This window comes from Propithecus coquereli, unplaced genomic scaffold (genome assembly GCF_000956105.1).
Source record: "Propithecus coquereli isolate 6110/MARCELLA unplaced genomic scaffold, Pcoq_1.0 Scaffold88, whole genome shotgun sequence".
Lineage (NCBI taxonomy): Eukaryota > Metazoa > Chordata > Mammalia > Primates > Indriidae > Propithecus > Propithecus coquereli.
Genome location: NW_012155062.1, coordinates 4,633,145 through 4,653,282, shown reverse-complemented (window position 1 = coordinate 4,653,282; position 20,138 = coordinate 4,633,145). Strand labels below are relative to the sequence as shown.

Genomic DNA, 20,138 nt, shown 5'->3' with positions numbered 1-20,138 from the left:
GAGACTCTGTCTCAAAAAAAAAAAAAAAAAAAGATCCGTTGGGTAAATCGAGGACCTGCAGGTGTGGTTCAAGCTTTGTCTTGCATAGCTTTAGGCCTGTTAATGAGTTACAAAGGGTGTCTCCAGGAAGGGCAGGGTCATGACAAGGCACCTCTGACCTCCCTTCTCTTGGCTAGCAACTCTCAGCTTTAGGATATTTTTGGTGTCCCCTTGGCCAAGACAGGGTCCATTCAGTCAGCTGGAGGGGGCTTAAGATTTTACTTTAGTTCACACTAGGTGGGAGCCAGGCTTCTGAGGGGAGAGTAAGGGATTTCCCAATCCCCCTCCCCCGTCCTCAGTGTGCTTTGTCTCTAGAAAGGGCGGTCAGGAGGGCCTGCCTCCTAGGGGTTATCCTGAGGGTGAAATGAGTTAACCATTTAAAGTGGTTACTGGAGAGCCTGGCACAGGGCAAGCCTCAGTACGTTCGAGTTAAAAAAAAACCTGGGCTGAGGGGTTTGGGGCTGCTGAGCTGCAGTGTTTTCTCTGAGTCAATGGTTGCAGTGGAGTTGCAGGGTGGGTAGGAGAGGAGCAGCCGTCCAAGAAACCCCTAGGCTGGCACATCCTTCTGTTTTATTTGTGGCTTAGGGTTCCCTTATACACAATCAAAAATATCCGTGGACAGAAAAATACCACTTTCATGAGTAAGCAGTTTGGTAGGTAAAGTTCACCATACCTGGGTAGAGAATGTTGTCCAAAATAGTGTTATTTATTGTTTTAAAAATTACTTCTAGGCTAGGTGCAGTGGCTCACGCCTGTAATCCCAGCACTTTGGGAGGCTGAAGTGGGAGGATTGCTTGAGGCCAGGAGTTTGAGACCAGCCTGGGCAACATAAACGAGACTGTGTTTCTACAAAAAATTTAAAAAAAAAATTAGCCAGACGTGGTGGTGACCACAGGTGTCAGTACTCAGGAGGCTGAGGTAGGAAGATCGCTTGAGTCCAGGAGTTGGAGGCTGCAGTGAGCTATGATCCTGCCGCTGTACTCCGGCCTGGGGGACAGAGTGAGACCCTGTCTCAAAAAAAAATTATATTTCTTTATGATCATAAAAGTAATACATATTCCTCATTAGGAAAAAAAAAAGATTGGTGCAATATATAAGATAATCAAATTTAGTCCCCTTACTCTAGTCTCCTCAATACAAAATGGTTATTGGAGTTATGTTTTGGTGTATTTACTTTCAGTCTTTTATGTGTTTATTCCGTAGTTGTGATTGTTATACGTATATATACGCACATTTTGTGTATAAAATTTTGTGACCCGTGATTGCATTGTACACCAGCCTAAAGTTACTAGGTAATTTTTAGAATCATTGTTTTCCTATACGTAGATTTTTTTAAATGAAGTCTTTTTTAGAGCAGTTTTAGGTTTATAGAAAAATAAGTAGAAAGTGCAGAGTTTCCATATACTCCCTCATCCCTTTTCTCCAGTTTCCGCTATTAACATTTTGCATTAGTGTAGCACATTTTTTATAATTGATGAGCCAATATTGATACATTATTATCAGTTAAAGTACTTAATTTGCCTTAGGGTTCATTCTTTGCATACACTGTTTTGAATGTTTGTTTGACTTAATGTGTCTTTTGACCAGTAATGTCTATCGTATGAATATATTTATCCAGGGTAAATACAAACACGTTTGAAAAAAGAGTTTGTGTGAATTCAGGGTCTTGTCTTTTCCTGAACTGTTCTTTAAATCTTTCTTTGCTTTGCCCTGGGGGAGGTAGCTGACGTGATATCTTTCTTTAATACAGTGCTGTACTTTTTTTGTTTTTGCTGTGTCTGCATTCAGGATTTCCTTTGGCAGTCAACTCTTACCCAGCAATGCCAGCCTCTGCACCTGACAACCCTTCTCATACTTCTTGTGCTGTTTAGACCTCCCAATAGAGTGGGGCTGGTAAGGGGGGCTGCTTTCCTGGGTGATAGTAGAGTCCGCTGGGGATCCCACGTGTTAGATTTTGAGTTAAGTGATAGAGTTCAAAGTTGAGGGAGGAGGCGCTTTCTCCCAACTGTGCTTTTGGAGCTCCGGCCAGTAGGGCAGTGACTTAGCGAGGCAGCTGGTGCTTCAGTTAAGAAAGACCAAAGCTTGATCCCCTTCTGGTCTTCACACTTTCCCTCTTCGATCCTCTCATGTGTGAGGCTATCTTTGCTTGGCCCTCATCCTTTTGGCTGGCCTGGCCTGTGTTAGGACAAACAACTGTTTCATTTAATTCATTTGAGTTAAGCCTGGAATTTTTTTTTTTTTTTTTTTTTGAGACAGAGTCTCACTCTGTTGCCCGGGCTAGAGTGAGTGCCGTGGTGTCAGCCTAGCTCACAGCAACCTCACACTCCTGGGTTGAAGTGATCCTTCTGCCTCAGCCTCCCGAGTAGCTGGGACTACAGGCATGCGCCACCATGCCCGGCTAATTTCTTTATATATTTTTAGTTGTCCAATTAATTTCTTTCTATTTTTAGTAGAGACGGGGTCTTGCTCTTGCTCAGGCTGGTTTCGAACTCCTGAGCTCAAACAATCTGCCCGCCTCGGCCTCCCAGAGAGCTAGGATTACAGGCGTGAGCCACCACGCCTGGCCAAGCCTGGAATTTTTGAAAGGGAACATTTTTCTTTAAGGGAAATGGAAACAAAGCGAAACATGTGGATGGGGCAGTTTTTAAAAACTGATTTCTTTCTCGGGGGTACTGAGACTTGCTTTCCTTCACGAGCTGGTTTCGGCATAGAATGCTACTCATTTCTGTGTCTCTGTGTGTCCTCATTTTTCTTCTCTGTCTCTGGTGAGAGGGCACTGGGAGTCTCTTCCTTCCCTTGAGGACAGGGAACTGCTAATGGACCATCTCTTATTGTAAAAAGAAATAACCAGGTAACTGGTAGCTCTTTGACATGGGGATGTCTATTATTTTCCCAAAGGCTCAGCTAATACTTCCTCAGTGCTTTTAGTTTCCGCCACATGGCTGTCTTCGGTGTCCATGTGACTTCATGGATGAATTGTGCAGGGACGAAGACTCTCGTTGCCCATGGTGGGGGAGGGTCTGGGTCTGTCGAGGTCCTGCCATGCTAGGACCCGGCAAGCTCACACTGGAAACATGGCCATCTTCCTCATTTCCTGTTCCTCTCTGATTTCGCTCTCCCCGATGCTAATCCTGGCTTTCTCAACCCTTGCTGCTCCTATGAATCATCTGGGGAGCTTTAAAAAAAAACAAAGATGCCCGGTTTGAGTGGTCTGGGGTGGAGTCTGGTGTAAAAGTTCTGTGGATGGTGTTTCTAATATGTAGTCAGTGTGGAGAATCAGTGCTCAATTCTCAATTACCAAGTCTTGAACGTTTGAAATTGCATTTATCTCTATTGCCACTTTTGTAGTCCAGACAGCCATCGTCTCCTGTCTGGCTCAATGGGCCTCTTGCCCAAGTCCTGTCTCTTTCCAATTCATTTTCTGCAACCTCAACTAGAATGATATTTTAAAATGTGTTGGGATTTCCCCCCCATTTAAAGCCCTCTTGTGATTTTCCCCTGCCCTTTGGATCCTTAATATGGCCCTTTGCAATATGGCCCCTACGTCCCTCTCTTGCCTGTTTGAACTTACAATTTTCCAAAACTACTACACTGTCTTCTCTTGCTCTTTGGCCTTTGCATATGCTCTGCACCCCACCCTCCATGCTTTGCCTCTGTTTTCTCTACCTCTTCACCTGGCAAACACCAGTCATACTTAAGACTTAAGCCCTAACCTCTAAACTTTAAAAAAAGCCTCCTTCCTCCCCATTCCCTTATCTTCGAGTAATGCTAAGTTGACACTCCCAGGTGCTCCGTTATACAATCTAATTCCCCCTTTGTGGCATTTACCACGCTGAACTGTAATTGCCTATTTCTTCTCTCTGCCATCCTCACTGGACCATCAGGGCTACAGGACAAAAATTATAACTGCATTGTTTGCAGAATTCTCGGGGATGAACACAGTATCTGGTGCAGAGAATGTATGCAATAATTATTTGTTGAAAGATTGCTTGAATAAAAGGTGCCCAGAATGGAAGATAAAAGGCCACATGTACTGGTCATGTCTGAGATGAAATTGACTGATTTGGTTAAACTTATAAATGTGCTGGTTAAATTCAATTGAAACATTAGTAAACCCATGCCATGTACTGGGAAATGTATAGAGTCTATGCTGATTCATTTAATGGTACAGATTTTTGTTTTCTGTTTCTAAAAGAGTGCATATTTTGTAAAAATGACAAACATTGCAGACATGTAAAATGTGGACAGTGAAAGTCTGTTAAAATTCCACTCTCTAGAAATAACCACTGTTAACAGCGTGGTGTATGTTCTTCCAAATTTAAGCAAAAGTTTATTTACCATATGCATTATTTTCTTGCTATTATCCTTGTATAGCTCTTAAATGGTTTCCCATATAAATTTACTTCATTCTTTTTAGAGAGTATTTCATTTTATGGCTGTTCCGTAATTAACCAATCATGTGCGGGTGGATGTTTAGATGGTTTCTGTTTTTCTTTACTAGAAACAGCACTGCAATGAATATTGTTGTACCTATACTTTTGCATACTTATGTATAAGCTCAATTTCGAGAAGTGGAACTGTCTAGTCAAAGGGTAGGAATGTTTTAAATGTTAATAAATTGTCAAGTTACCCTTCAGAAAAGCTGTATATATATTTTTACTTTTTATTTTTTTTGAAACAGAGTCTTGGTCTGTTGCCCAGGCTAGAGTGCTGTGGCGTCAGCCTAGCTCACAGCAATGTCAAACTCCTGGGCTCAAGCGATCCTCCTGCCTCAGCCTCCCAAGTAGCTGGGACTACAGGCGTTCATCACCACGCCTGACTGATTTTTTTCTATTTTTAGTTGGTCAGCTAATTCCTATTTTTAGCAGAGATGGGGTCTCGCTGTTGCTGAGGCTGGTCTCTAAATCTTGACCTCAAGCAATCCTCCCGCCTTGGCCTCCCAGAGTGCTAGGATTACAGGCATGAGCCACCACGCCTGGCCTAGAAAAATTGTATTAAGACACAGTTACTGGGGAGAAGCAAGAGCTTAGAATAGCCTCGAGTTCACAGTCAAGCTCTGTGAGGCAGAGTGTGAGCAGCGGTGTGTGTGTGTGCGTGCGTGTGTGTGTGTGTGTGTGTGTGTGTGTGTGAGACAGAGAGAGAGAGAGAGAGAGAGAGAGAGATTGGCTCCAGCCTGGGGGAAGGTTCGTTTTAGCTGTCCTCAAAGGAGAGGTAGAATTGAGAAGAGCTAGAGGAAGTGATGGTCATGTGGGGAAACTGTGTCTCCATTCATGAATCACATCTCAAACTTAATATGTTACAACTTGTACTTTTCGCCACCCCCAAAACCCTGACGTTTCCCTTCAAGTCTTCTTCATTGAACTAACGGCACTCCATCCTCCTAGCTATTCCAGCCAGAGACCAGGGAGTCGTCTTTCGTTCTTTTGTTTCTCTCCGCTCTTTTATCTATTGCATTAGTGTGTCCTGTCAGTGCCACGTCCACGACAGATCCTGCTCCACTTTTGTTTCCCTGGTCACCATTGCAGTCCGAAGACTAAGTCACTGTAATCTTTTTGCCTGTTTGTTTCCTCTGCGTCGGATAGTGATATTTAAAGATAAAGCTAATTATCTTATTCTGTGCCTTAAAAACCGTTAAAGGCTCGGCATTACACCCGGAATGAGATGCCGACTCCTTATAAGCGTCTAGCTTCGGACGTACAGGCCTTCCCAGTCAGCCCCTTTTATTTTGTTTTCCATGGGTCTCTTTTACATGTTCTTCTTTCCCTGGGAAGAATATCCCTACAGCTGACTTTTCCCATTCTTCAGGTTTCACCCTCAGTATCACCTCCTTAGAGATTTTCCCTGCCAATCTTTTAGGTAAAGTAACTTATCCACTCACCTTCCAAACCTGCTGTGTTCTCTGTCTAGTCCCCTTTTTATTTCCTTTGTCTTTATTAGCCCTGATGGCAGTTTGTAATTATTTGTTGCCTTTCCCCCACCCCATGCCTGGTAGATACTAGCTCATTTCAGCCCCAGTGCCTGGCCCTGTCAGTCTTGATGTGATCAAAAAGTCTCCTTTGATGTGACATACTTTGTTCTTTTACAGCGCACATCTAATACTGTGTTACAGACATGAATTTACACTTTGAATCAGACGCTAAAACGCCATTCTTTTCTTAGATTCCTGCTCCAAAGCGAGGAGAAATAGTAAGACAGATTGGTGATGCCTTGCGGGAGAAGATCGAAATCCTAGGAAGCTTGGTAAAGTATTTTTGTAGCACGTGCATAATCCTTTGAGTAGAGAACAAGGCTGTCATGCATTTCCGTGCATAAGATTGTGATTTTTTTTTTTAAGAAAAGCAATTTATAGATTTCAAAAATCCTTTCTTTAGAGGAAAGATAAGATAAATAGGAAAAAGTGAAGGCAATTCTTGTGTTTTAAAATTCTTCAGAAAATAAGAACATACTTTCTTCAGTTTATTACCCCCGCAAAATAGACACAAAATATGTTTTGCTTTCCCACTCTTCAATGTTTAAAATGTGGATTCTGTTGGAAATATTTTACTTTTTATGTTTTTAGGTATCTCTGGAGATGGGGAAAATCTTAGTGGAAGGTGTGGGAGAAGTTCAAGAGTATGTGGATATTTGTGATTACGCTGTCGGTTTGTCACGGATGATTGGAGGACCCATCTTGCCTTCTGAAAGTAAGCCGTGCAGTCAGTTAAGCTAAGAGTTTTGTGCTCTGATGTGTGGAGCGCTCCCAATACTCTGGCTGTGAACAGTTCAGAAACGAGGAATTGCAAGTGGGATATAGATATAATATGTGAAAATATCTTTGATCTTTCTAAGAAATGCAAATTAAAACAGCTAATGACGTTATGTCAAGAGCTTTTTTTTCCTTTTGTTTTAAAGATAAAATTCATGACAAATCTGTGGGTTAGACGTTCTTTTAACCCATGTGGAAAACAACTTGGAAATATACCCAAAGAGCATTAAATTTAAAGCCAGTTTTAAGAATCTAATTTAAGTAAATAATCTGAAATATGACAAAAGTTTATATGTAAAGATGTTCATTGTGGTATTAATAAAAAACATTAGAAATGACCTAAATGTCAAATCATAAGGGAAAATTTAAGCTCATTTTGGTAGACTGTTAGCATATATTAAAATAATGTTTATGAAAATCGTCTTCCTCAAACTCCACGCTTTTATGGAAAGGTTGCATTTACTTATTTTTTATTTTTCTGAGACAGGGTCTTGCTCTGTCCCCCAGACTAGAGTACAGTGGTGTCATCATAGCTCGCTGTAACCTCCAACTCCTGGGCTTAAGTTATCCTCCTGCCTCAGCCTCCCGAGTAGCTGGGACTATCAGCGTGTGTCACTATGCCTGGCTAATTTTCATACTTTTTGTAAAGATGGTGTCAAGCTGGTCTCAAATACCTGGCCTCAAGCGATCCTCCCACCTCAGCCTCCCAAAGTGCTAGGATTATTGGTGTGAACCACTGCACCTGGCCTGCATTTACTTATTCTTAAATTATATTAATGTTAATTTTTTGAAGAGATGATAATATATCAGAAAATTAGAAAGGAGTAACAGTGTAGAGGTTGAAAAGTTTCCCTCCTTATCCTCCTGGCCATGCCATAGTTCCCCATGGACGTAGTGAATATTTCCAAGTTTTTATTTATCTTTTTAGAGCTTTTGTTCACACACAGTCAAGTATGTGTTTTTTTAGAACACAAACCAAAGCAAACGACATTCTGTTCTATACTTTTATATTAAGTAACATGTCTTGGAAATTGTTTCGTATTAGTACATTAAAGGGCTTCCTTTATGGTTTTATGACTTTTGTTATAAACCTATTATAATTTGTTTAGCCAGCTCCAAACTGATGAATATTTAGGGTGGTTTTTAATCTTTTGCTATTACAAGCTATGCACCAACCTTATACTCTGAGAAGGTTTCAGTGATGAGGACAAGAGCTCATGCGATTTGTAGCGTTTGCGGTGTCGATGGAGTGAAACGGGTGACTGAGGGATGGAAGTGGACGCCAGAGCGGTAGCAGCGTTACCTCTGTGTGGCGGAATTATCGGGGGTGGTTATTTTCCTCTTTGTATTTTTCTGTATTTTCTAAAATTTCCATGATGGTAATTATGTTTATAATCAGGGAAAGAAATATTTTTTTAAAAAACAGATCTTTTCTTTTTTCCTTGGAATGCTGGGCAAATTCCCTACTTGCAGAAAGAGTTGGAGGCGCATTTTTAAATGAACAGTTAATGTCCTTAATTAGATAGATAACAGTGATTTCCATCATCCAATATTAATTTTATGTCACCGAACAGTTTCAAGAGGTTTTTCCAGCTAAGAAGAGTCAGTTAACTGCCCATTTGGGGAAGTACATGGGTGCAAGCAGGTAACTTCTTTGATTTATGCCTGCTATGATGTCTTTCTCACAATTAAAATCTTTTTCAGTGGTTTACACACTTTTTCTTTTTTAAGAAATAGAGTACTCATGTCATATATGCAGAGGCTTTGGGTAACTTCGACTTCATTAATTCAAGAAATGCTTATTGAGTATCTACCAGGTGCTAGGTGGTCTACTGGGTGATACTTGATCAATAAGGCACAGTCCCCATCTTCAAGGGATTTGTAAGTTTATAAATTCCTTACATTTTAGGTGGGAGATGAGTAAACAGATAATTCTAATCCAGCGTGGTAAGTACTGGGGGGCGAGGTAGAGGACAGGGTGGTGATTATGCAGGGGTAGCCCCTGACCCAGCCCCCTGGGTGTGGTCAGGAAAGGCCTCCTGGAGAAGGTGCCAAGATAAGACCTCAGGGAAGACAGGGACTAGGGGTGGAATAGTATAGAGCGCTACCAGGGGCGTGTTTGCAACGGGGAAGAAGCCTCTGGGAAAGCTTAAGGTGGGAGAGCGCAGCTTATTTGGGGAGCTGGGTTGCTCAGCACAGCTGGAGGGTGCGGTGTGGGGCTGGTAGGTGGGGCCGAGAGGGGACCCTGGGAACAGGGAAGCTCAGGAATGGACTTTCCCTGACTAGGAGTTTGGCCTTCATCCTGAGGGTGGCTACAGGAGTGATCCAGACACCAGAGTGCTGTAATAAAAGGGTGACGTGGGGAAAGGGGAGGACAGGAGAGGAGGAGGCAGGCCCTGCTAGGAAGAGGCCCTGCGGGCACACCATCTTGCTGAGGATGGGAATGCCTACACTGCAGGAGGGCTGGGGAGCGAGGCCCCCATCATAGCCAGCAGTGTGAGTGTGGCCAGAGAGGTCGGTGGCTGGGACCTCTGCCTTTGCAGTCGGTCTGTGGTTTTAACCAGGCTCGGGAACCATCATATTCCTTTGCTCTGGTTCTTCACTGCTCTTCACTGAATTTTGTCTTTGAAACAAAAGAAAAAAAAGGCTCTTGACAGTGATTAAAATAAGTGCCTTTTAGGCCGGGCGCGGTGGCTCACGCCTGTAATCCTAGCTCTCTGGGAGGCCGAGACGGGTGGATTGTTTGAGCTCAGGAGTTCGAGACCAGCCTGAGCAAGAGCAAGACCCCGTCTCTACTAAAAATAGAAAGAAATGATTGGGATAACTAAAAAATATATAGAAAAAATTAGCCAGGCTTGGTGGCGCGTGCCTGTAGTCCCAGTGACTCGGGAGGCTGAGGCAGGAGGATTGCTTGAGCCCAGGAGTGTGAGGTTGCTGTGAGCTAGGCTGACGCCACGGCACTCATCTAGCCAGGACAACAGAGTGAGACTCTGTCTCAAAAAAAAAAAAAAAAAAAAAAAAAAATCTCCTTTTGATTAAAATAAGCCCCTTGTGGGGTTCTGGGTGACTTTAAAGTTTGTGTTTAAAATACAAATGTTTTTGTTTACATTTTCAGTTTTCTGATAGTGAACACAAAGATCTGTGCAATTCATTCACTCAACATATATGATTATTAGAATCCCCTAACCCCCAAATGAGCCACCTTGTCTTCAACTTGGAGGGCTGGCCCAGGGTTCATCATGCAACATGAGGAACATGGGCCTAGAGTCACAACTCCGGTGTCCTGGTCATGTCCTGCCCTTTGTGAGCACATCACCTAGGGCAGCTCTTACTGTTACTGGCCTCTGAGTGGAGGTTTTTCCAAGTTCTTGGTGTTCATCAGGCAAAGAATTTCAGTATGTACCAGGTAAGCCAAGCAAGTGACAGCTTTTGTTGAAAGGAAAACTATATTCTCAGTAAAGGAAGGGGGGCAGACTCGAAAGAGAGCAGCTGCTCTGGGAGAAGGTGATTTTAAAGCTTTTGTAGTTTTACTGATTGAGGGGAGACATATTCAAGGCAATGGCTTTGGCTTTTACTAAGAATTTGGGTAGTAATTCCTGGAATTCGGTTCTTTTCCATTTTCGTATTTTATATGATTGTCTTGGAACTATCATGGTGATTTCAAGGGCAGAGAAATTTTAAAACCACAGTGTGAATGACACTGTAACTAGCCACAGTTCATGTCAGGTGACAGGGATAGCTGGCAAGCCAGGTGAAGCCAGTCCTTGCCTGTGGTTATCAGCCCCTTTTGTTTAAGGTTGTTTCCTTTAACACCTGCACCCTGCTCAGCCCTGTGTCCTAGTCTCTTATTCTGAAGTTGTCACCTCTCTAAAGTGTCCTTGTCTCCCAGATGCGCTGACACTGCCCTGGTCTCTGCAGAGTCCTGTGAGGTCAGAGGCATAGTGCGTGTCACCGTGGTTCACAGGTAGCGCAGTAATAGCCATTCTGCTGTACGTTGCTTAAAGTACTGGTATCCCACAGCTGCGTAAAGTGATCCACTGTAAGGCATCTGGAATGCCCTCTGGTGTGGTGTACCTGTGTTCTGAAAGTGAAAAATTCTGGACTTTGTTATTTACTTGACATGCCTTAAATTAACATGCTTCAGCACGTTCCTTCCCTCTCCCGTCCTCAGGACCTGGCCATGCCCTCATCGAACAATGGAATCCCGTAGGCCTGGTTGGAATCATCACTGCGTTCAATTTCCCTGTGGCGGTGTATGGCTGGAACAATGCCATCGCCATGATCTGCGGGAACGTCTGCCTTTGGTAAGACCTGCTGGCTTTCCTGTCCAGCAGCTAGAGGGTGATAAAAGTAACCGTTTCCAGGTACTAGTAAAAAGTATTTAAAATACATTGAAGTGTTTTCTACGTACTGTACTCTTTCAGTTAACACATTAAGTCATACCTGCTAGTTGTCAAATGCTGATTTTTACTGATTATGTATTTTAACCGTTGGTAATATGCTTATTTTTTTGGCCCAGCACTGTCCTCCTGTTCCTCCCAGCTCTCTTCCCACCCCATGTGGGTGGCCGACACTCAGTCCTGACACCTACCCAGAGTTAGCATCAGGCTCCACGGGGGTAAGGGCTCAGTCCCCCACAAGACTGTCCCTGCTTCAGGTGTGAACCGCAGCGGGGGTTCCCAGGACACCTGCAGTTCTGGCCAGCTGTCTGTAGGTTTGGAGGTTCCTATGAACCCTTGGTTTCGATAGTTCACTAGAATGGCCCACAGAACTCAAGAAAGCACTGTATGTAATGATAACAGTTTTGTTGTGAAAAATATACGCAGGGCAAGGTCTGGAAGGGCTCTATAGATGTACAGCTTCCATGTGCTCTCCCAGTGGTGTTAGGACATGTCACCCTCCTGGCATGTATCAATGTGTTCGCCAACAAGGAAGCATCACTGCACTTGGGTATCCAGAATTTTTATTGGGATTTCATTATGTAGGCATGAATAAGTAAATCACTGTTGAATTCAGTCTCCAGCCCTCTTCCCCGCCCTGGAGGTGGTACACTGGCCAAAAGTCTTTCTGGTGACCAGCCCCTATCCTGAAGCTACCTAGAGTCATCGTTAGCGTAACAAAGGCACTATTATCGCTCAGGAAATTCCAAGGCGTTTTGAAGCTTCCTGCCTGAAACTGAGGAGAAAGACAGGATACATTTATTATACCGCACTTCTCAAACAGAAAACTAAGTAAACGCCTGTAGGAGGAAAAAAACTTGTGATGTCACAACCTTCTTTTTAAAGTTTGACTTTTTTTCCAATAAAAATTTTATAGTGAATTACCAAGTGATTCTGAGACACTTGGCCAAATGTTCTCATCGATGCTTTAAATTTTTCATTTTTCTGAAATATTTGATAGTAAAAATGTATATTATAGATGGCAAAACAGTTACTTGTTTTTAGCTTTCATGTTCAGTGGAAGAACTTAGTTAAGGAAAACCAGGAAAGTTGCCTTTGGCCTATTTTGCATCTGTTCCACTGGTTATTTACTGATCTTGAATGCAGTACTCCAGTGAGTGTACTCAAAGACTAGCTATAAAACAAGGCATGGTTGGGAGAATAGAATTAATAATTTGGTACCATGTTGCCAAAGGAACCCACGTTTTCCAGCATTCTAATCCAGAAAGGCTAATTATGTAGTTTTCCTTGGCTCTCTGAGCCTCGCAAGGCAAGTCTGATGAATGCAGCACATTGCTAGGTTTCTGCTTCCCTCAGTTTCCATAACTGGCTGAGATTATATAATAAATAGTTCCTGTGATCAGTGCAGCAAGTAGTTTCAGAATTGCTTGGTGCCATTTTTTATGTTCATGAAAGTTTGTAGTCCCTTAGGTCTCAGAGGCATTGAGCTGAAGGATAGATTTCTATTTCAGTTACTAGACCCATTTGTTGTCTAGTTGAACAGAGCTTTTTCTCACAAAGACTTTTGCTTCTGCTTGATAATAAAAGGTATTTATGATTTCTGTCAAATTAAGTTTCTTCCTTTTTTTTTTTTTTTTTTTTAACCTTAAGGAAAGGAGCTCCAACAACTTCCCTCATTAGTGTAGCTGTCACAAAGTAAGTATGTGTGGCTTTCGTTTTCCTGGATGTGGAATAATCTTCAAAGGGTGATTGATAGGCCCCTGACGTTTTAATCCAATGTGAAAGTGTCATATTTTTTAAGCGTGGAATTCGGATAACTTCTTTCTCCTTTGGTTATAATAACATATTTATATCATTTTGCAGTTTACAGATCTCTTCCAGAGCAATATCATTTAACTCTTTGATATCATGCTAGATATTGATATAAATGTGGAACTTGAACCCTTATAGACATTTGTTGTCACTTGGAAAATGAAAACATCTCCAGAGGAGAGGAAATGTTTTTGAAATTTGGGGACTACATTATATAACTATTCAACAAGTGAATAGTTTTGAGAATACATTTCTACCCAATTAATACTTTTATTGCTTTTGCTTAATAGACTGCTTAATTAATTAATTAATTTATTTGAGATGTAGTCTTGCTCTGTCACCCTGCCTAGAGTGCAGTGGTGTGATCATAGCTCACTGCAACCTAAAACTCCTGAGCTCAAGCGATTCTCCTGTCTCAGCCTCCCAGAGTGCAAGGATTACAGGTGCTGAGCCACCACGCCTGGCCTTAATAGACTGTTAACAAAACAGAAAGAACTGGTTATTATACTAATCCACTGATTCATCTCACACTATTTAAAGTATATTGTGTATTTTGGTTTAAAAAGTTATTAGTGTTTTACTCATTTATATTTGAGAACTTGACAGCTCTGATTAGGCCATAAAGCTAGTGTTGTTAATTTATTATTTTGGAAGTTAGAGGACATATAGAATAGGGTGCCTTCCCATGTAGGTGCAGCATGCGCTTTTGATGTTCCTTCATTGGTTGCATGGTTTGTATTCTCTGATTTAAGAATTGTTAGTGGAGAACTTATGGTAGATTCTGTATGAAAGAGGGTTTTTAATGTTAGAAGATTATTTAGAACAGTGGCTTAGGAATTAAAAAGTGGGCTGAAAAAGAGAGGGTAGTATGTATTAATATTTAGCTGAAATAAATATGCGATATTGAGGAAACAATATCCTCTAAGGCAGGAGTGTTCAAATGAGATATTAAAACACATCAAAATGATGAGATTCTGCAAGCAATATTTTAAAATAAGTTTTTTTTTTAAAGAAGAGAATAGTTAATGTGGACATAGCTGACTTGCCAAGTGTTATTAAGTAGCTGGTTAAAATATTATTCATTTGTACTAGTTTTGCTTTAAGCCTTTTTTTTTTTGTTCTGTTTTAAATAGTATGAAATGTTCATATAGCACTTTTAATATATGCTGGTTGATATTTTTCAGAGAATTGGAAATACCTGATTTTGCAATGAAAGATAATAAGTAAAATGCCGAATTTTGCTGGAATTAACCAAGGGTGGTACAGTGCCTACTGGGAGGTCTTCTTAAATTCAACTAAATGTTCAGGCTCATAAGATGACTGCAGGTCACACATAGTCCCTCTGTTTATTCAGAAGGATAGAGGACAGGAACATGGTTTGCTAGGAGGACAGCATCAGGCCTTTGTCTTCAATCGGTGTTCTTGTCGTGGTCACGCAGGTGCAAGGAGATGAGAGCCACGTTGGATAGGTGTAGGGGTTACCCTGGCTTAATAGCCTAATGCCCCACAGACACCAAAATCTCTCACAGCAATTCTATAGCCATAGCTTTCCGGTGCCACAAAGGACATGCAGTTACAAGTGTCACTGCACTCAGGGAAGGCCAAAAAGCATGGCATTTCCATTTATCGTTCACAGATAGTTATCCTAGTTCAGATGCAGTTGAACAATCTGGTCATGTTTACTGTAAGCCGTGTTGTCTAAGTAACATCGTTGATGCTCTGACATTTGTCAGGTAACCTGGGGAACAGAGCTATAGTTTAACCTAAGATTAGATTCCCGAGCCTCAGGGGAAAGGGTTTTGTTAACCTTTACCTACAGGCACAAAGCAAAATCCTTGCCCTTAAAGAGAGTTACATTTACTTGTGCAGACAGTATATACACCTTAAGTCCCACAAAAGAATTGTACAACCCAAAACCTGGTCTTGGACGTGATAGCTGCAATGCATGATCCTTGATTGGACCCTGGATTGGGGGGAAGAAAGAAAACACTTTAAAGGACATCTTTGGGGACAATTGGGGAATTTACTTAGGTATAACAATGGTATCTTTTCTGTGGAAGTAAGTGTGGGATTTGGGTCTCTTTGAAAATTAAACAAATTGGAAAATAGCCAGCAAGTCAGCATGATTCATAAATAGAACCTTTGCTCTATTGGTTCTCTGGAAGCTCAGAATGAATGGAAGAATCCTGTTTCAGAGAAACCAGAATTACTTGAGCCATTTGTAGCTCGAAATCATATTTAAGTGACATTTAACTATGTCTTATTTTAATTGTGACAGCTTAAGCTGTAGGAGAGAATGCTTTGCTTGTCCACAGTGCTTTAGCCTGAAGGACACTGATACTTTCTGACTACAGTAGTTTTGTGTGAAGCCAGTGGACACTAGTCATGAGCCTCTTCAGGGTTTGCAGGGCAGACCCCGCTCCCTTTGTTGTCTGTCCTTGGCATCTGCTCTAGGTTTCGGGGGCCTCTTCTTCCCTGTCTCATCCTTTACCATTTCCCTAACTGAGCCTTGCTTTGCAGAGGTGGGTTCAAATCTCTCATTTACTGTTGGGAACTACTTCTAGTTTTCTTTATCTTTCTAGGTCTTACCCCTTTTTTATTTCCTTTTTATTTCCTTTTCTGTTTCTTCACTATCACTTTAATGGATTTGTGGTGGGAGACCTAAAAAAAAAAGCCTGGGACCAATCTGCCATGTGGAACGAGACGTGTCTTCATAGTTTGGCAGGAAATACTAAAACGATGATCACTTGAACTACCTGAGCAGTGCTCCATGTCTTCTATTTATGTTCTATGTTCTTTTCTCCTTCTTAATATTCTTTTAGAAAAAAGGAGTTCTGCTACTAAGTGTTTGAAAATCTCCTCTATGTGAGGAGAAATCCAGGTCTTAATGTTTGAAGGTAAAGTCTATATGTACTAAGAGGGTTCTTAATGTTAGAAGATCATTTAGGAACAATGGTTTAGGAATTGGAAGGTGGGTTGGAAAAGAGAGAGGGTAGTATGTTTGAGGGGTGGGAGAGAAAGTTGGAGAAAGGAGAGGTGGTTGGAGTTTTGTTTCTCATTTTTAAAAAAATGTCCTAAGAAATTAAATTGTTGCCTATGTAATTACTTTTTCCTTCCTAGGATAATAGCTAAGGTTCTGGAGGACAACAAGCTGCCTGGTGCAATTTGTTCCTTGACTTGTGGTGGAGCAGATATCGGGTAGGTTAATAGGCTAAGAGCATCCTTCTGTTGAAGGACTCCAAGTTGACCAACTAGAATCATCTTTACTAGAAGAACAAAACAGCTAAGGAAATGAGGATGGTTCTCTGGAAACATCATGATTACGGACCTAGTTGGGCTCTTTATTAATGCATAACCTCTGTTGGAAGATGAGTAAGAATTGTCTTTTTAATTGCTCAGAGCTGCTGTTCATAAGGTGTTTATATCCTGAAATAACAAACTGCTGTAATGGTGGGCGGTCTGTGACTTCCTGACACTTGGTGTATAAAGGTGTTTACTTACAAAGCAAAGCTATAGAATTGTAGTCTGGGGTCTTACTCCCTCATGAGGAGCTAGCCTATTGCCTGAGATCTTCAGCTGACCAAAAAAAGAGAACCCTGGGAACACAGCCTCGTATTTTATTTATTTATTTATTTTTTAAACTGTCATGCAATTCACATATCATAAAATCCTCCCTTTTGAAGTGTACAATTGAGTGGTTTTCAGACTACCCTGTGCCACCATCACCACTATCTTATCCCAGGACATTCTGATCAGCTCAGAAAGAAACCCCATACCCATTAGCAATCACTTCCTGTTCCCCTCTGTCCCCAGCCCCTGGCAACCACTGATGTCCTTTGTGCTTCTATGGATTTGCTTATTTGGGATGTTTTGTATAAATGGAATCATGTAACATGTGGCCTCTCTGTCTGGCTTCTTGGCGTAACATCACAGCCTCTTTGAGGTGGAACTGACTGTCATTGCTCCGAACCATGATGAAAGCTGAGGTGGTTTTTGCCAGCTTAGGCTTTGACTCGGTGAGGTTTCCGAGGAGTCGAGTCTTATAACCCGTACTGCTGTGGCTAAAGTGTTTGTCTACTTCTAACGCTTTCAACATACTGCCGTACTTACTGAGCAGTTTCAAAAAGGAGCAATAAGTTATCATTTTTTTCATATAGATGAGAAAGTAGTGGAAAATACAATTCCCGAATATGCAGTACATAGTGAAGTATTACCTAAATGTCATTTAAAACATGAGTATTGTATCCTTTGACCTACTCTATTCTTGCTCTCAGGCATCCAGTCCTTTGTCTTGGCTTGGAATAGCTCAGCTAATTAGAGTGGCATATACAGGAGCGCTTTAAGCAGCAGCCACTTTGAGTGTCAGTGCTCGTGTTTGCTGGGTTGAACCTGGGGAGACCTCCCTAGGTAATCGAGTCACGCTGTCCAGCCCTATGTTGGCCTGCTGCTGCCCCGCTTGGCTCACACTGAACCGTTTGAAGCTCTGAACAAAGGGGTTCAAATCAATAGTGTCTGATCTGCATTCCTTAGAAACCAGTGGAAATCCTAGCATAGCCTTTGTAAGTCAGCTTCCATGAGGAATATTTTAGGATATTTCCCTATAGTCTTTTAAGTTTTTAATTCTTAAAGAAACTACACAGTGGGTTGAGAGTCTGCGAAACATCTGGAATGCTCAGCAAGGAAATGCTAAGATTCTAGCATCCAGTCAGGCACTCAGTATAAGAAGGACTGTCTTCCCTGACAGCTTCCTCTAGGTGATGTCTGTTTCCAGAGTACTCACAGAGCAGGTCAGCCTGTTCTGCTGGATGGCTCTACTTGTGAAAAATTTCTTCCTTTATCATGAAGATCTCCCTTGCTCCCCGGGGATATACTTTCTTGTCCTTTGCTTTCCGAGGGCGCACACCAGTGTTTTCTCGGTGGGTACCATTAGGTGTTGCCATTGCTGGGTTTCTCTGTTTGGGTGACCGTGTCTTTTCCCCTGCAGCACAGCAATGGCCAAAGATGAGCGAGTGAACCTACTGTCCTTCACCGGGAGCACTCAGGTGGGAAAACAGGTGGCCCTGATGGTGCAGGAGAGGTTTGGTAAGTATTGGCTTTCTCGTGAGGATTTTAATTCCCTCAGAAGTAGGGATGTGAAATCTAAAAGTTGAGTGTTTTTTTTTCCTTTGACCTTTCCGTGGAGATACTGGCCACGTTTATTTGAATGTTCAAGTAAAAGAAAGGGCTGTAGTTAGTAGTAGTTGAATGTTAGGGAAGTCCCAAATTTAAATAGCATAATTTGGAAAAGAATATCATGTTATCTCTAAATAATGATAGTAAAATGATATATAGATATTTATCAAATTCTACTAGACCTGTTTGGCAAATTAAAAAATGGCAAATCATTATTTAAACAAGACCAATGAATACAGGACCTAGAGTGGAAGACTTAAGTCTGCTCTTCTCACGTTTGTATTTCACCTGTGTATGATTGAAAAGGGTTGTATAGACATAGCTGCGTGTACTGTACTGTACTTTACGGCTGACTTTTTTTTTTTTTTTTTTGAGACAGAGTCTTGCTCTGTTGCCCAAGGTAGAGTGCCGTGGCTTCATCATAGCTCACAGCAACCTCGAACTCCTGGGCTCAAGCGATCCTTCTGCCTTAGCTTCCTGAGTAGCTGGGACCACAGGCATGCGCCACCATGCCCGGCTAATTTTATATATTTAGATTTTTAGTTGTCCGGCTAATTTCTTTCTAATTTTCTTTCTAACGGGGTCTTGCTCTTGCTCAGGCTGGTCTTGAACTCCTGACCTGAAGCGATCCACCCGCCACGGCCTCCCAGAGTGCTAGGATTACAGGTGTGAGCCACCACGCCCGGCCACAGCTGACTTTTAAATTTTTCAAGGATAGCATTGACCATCAATTTTTGGCTATTATGCTGAATTTAGACTGTAACCCCAGCAGACGATGAGACTTGACTAGTTAATCTGCCAGCCATTTTACTATGTAGGCATTGCTTTTAAAAAGCAAGTTTATGAAAAACTATTAGAAATGAAATTCAGAAAACAATTCCATTTACAGTGGCATCAAAAAGAATAAAATACTTAGGGATAAATTAAACAAAAGAATTAAGTTTTTCACATAGAGCACTACCAATCATTGTGAAAAAAAATTAAAAATGACCTAACTAAATGGAAAAACATCCCATTTTCATTTCTTGGAAAATTTAATATTAAGATATCAGTAATGTCCAAGTAATCTACAGATTCAGTGCAATCCCCATCAACTGCCTGTTTTATTATAGTTTACAACAATTGACAAGTTGATCCTGAAATCCATACGGACATGCAAATGGCCAGAACAATCTTGAAAAAGAAGCACAAATTGGAGGACTCTCACTTGCCAATTTTAAAATTTATTGCAAAACTACAGTAGTCAGGACTGTGTGGTACCAGCATAAGGACAGACATAAAGATCAATGGAGTAAAATTGAGAGTCCAGAAATAAACCCTTAAGTTTATGGTCACCTTATTTTTGACAAGGATGCCAAGACATTTCAGTGAGGAAAGAATAGTCTTTTTATCAATCGGGACTGACATGACTAGATATTCAATGCATAAGTATGAAACTAGACTCCTATTGCATCCTGTACACAGACTGAACTCAAAATGTATCAGAGACCTAAATGTAAGAGCTAAAACTATAAAACTCTTAGAAGGAATTATAGGAATAAGTCTTTGTGACCTTGGGTTAGGCAATGGTTTCTTAGATATGACACCTAAAGCACAGACAACAGAAACAACAAAAAAATAGATAAATTAGATTTCATCAAAATTAAAGACATTTTTGCTTCAAAGGACACCAGGAAAAAAGTGCAGAGGACGATCTATAGAATGGCAGGAAATATTTGTAAATTACATACCTGATAAGGAACTTGTTTCTGGAATATATAAAGAACTCTTAAAAGTTAACAGTATATTGGCTGGGCGTGGTGGCTCATGCCTGTAATCCTAGCTCTCTGGGAGGCCGAGGCGGGCGGATTGTTTGAGCTCAGGAGTTCGAAACTGGCCTGAGCAAGAGCGAGACCCCGCCTCTACTAAAAATAGAAAGAAATGAATTGGACAACTAAAAATACATAGAAAAAATTAGCCGGGCATGGTGG

General features: G+C 41.5%; 1 protein-coding gene across 1 annotated transcript in view; it reads left to right on the top strand.

Moving 5' to 3' along the window:
• The window catches only part of ALDH7A1 (aldehyde dehydrogenase 7 family, member A1), a 42,498-nt gene that overhangs the window by 3,498 nt on the left and 18,862 nt on the right, over positions 1-20,138 (top strand). The window contains exons 4-9 of the mRNA XM_012664297.1: positions 6,199-6,279; positions 6,599-6,722; positions 10,956-11,088; positions 12,835-12,879; positions 16,117-16,194; positions 17,981-18,120. Coding sequence (XP_012519751.1) covers positions 6,199-6,279; positions 6,599-6,722; positions 10,956-11,088; positions 12,835-12,879; positions 16,117-16,194; positions 17,981-18,120 — 601 coding nt within the window. The remainder of the gene's footprint in view (positions 1-6,198; positions 6,280-6,598; positions 6,723-10,955; positions 11,089-12,834; positions 12,880-16,116; positions 16,195-17,980; positions 18,121-20,138) is intronic.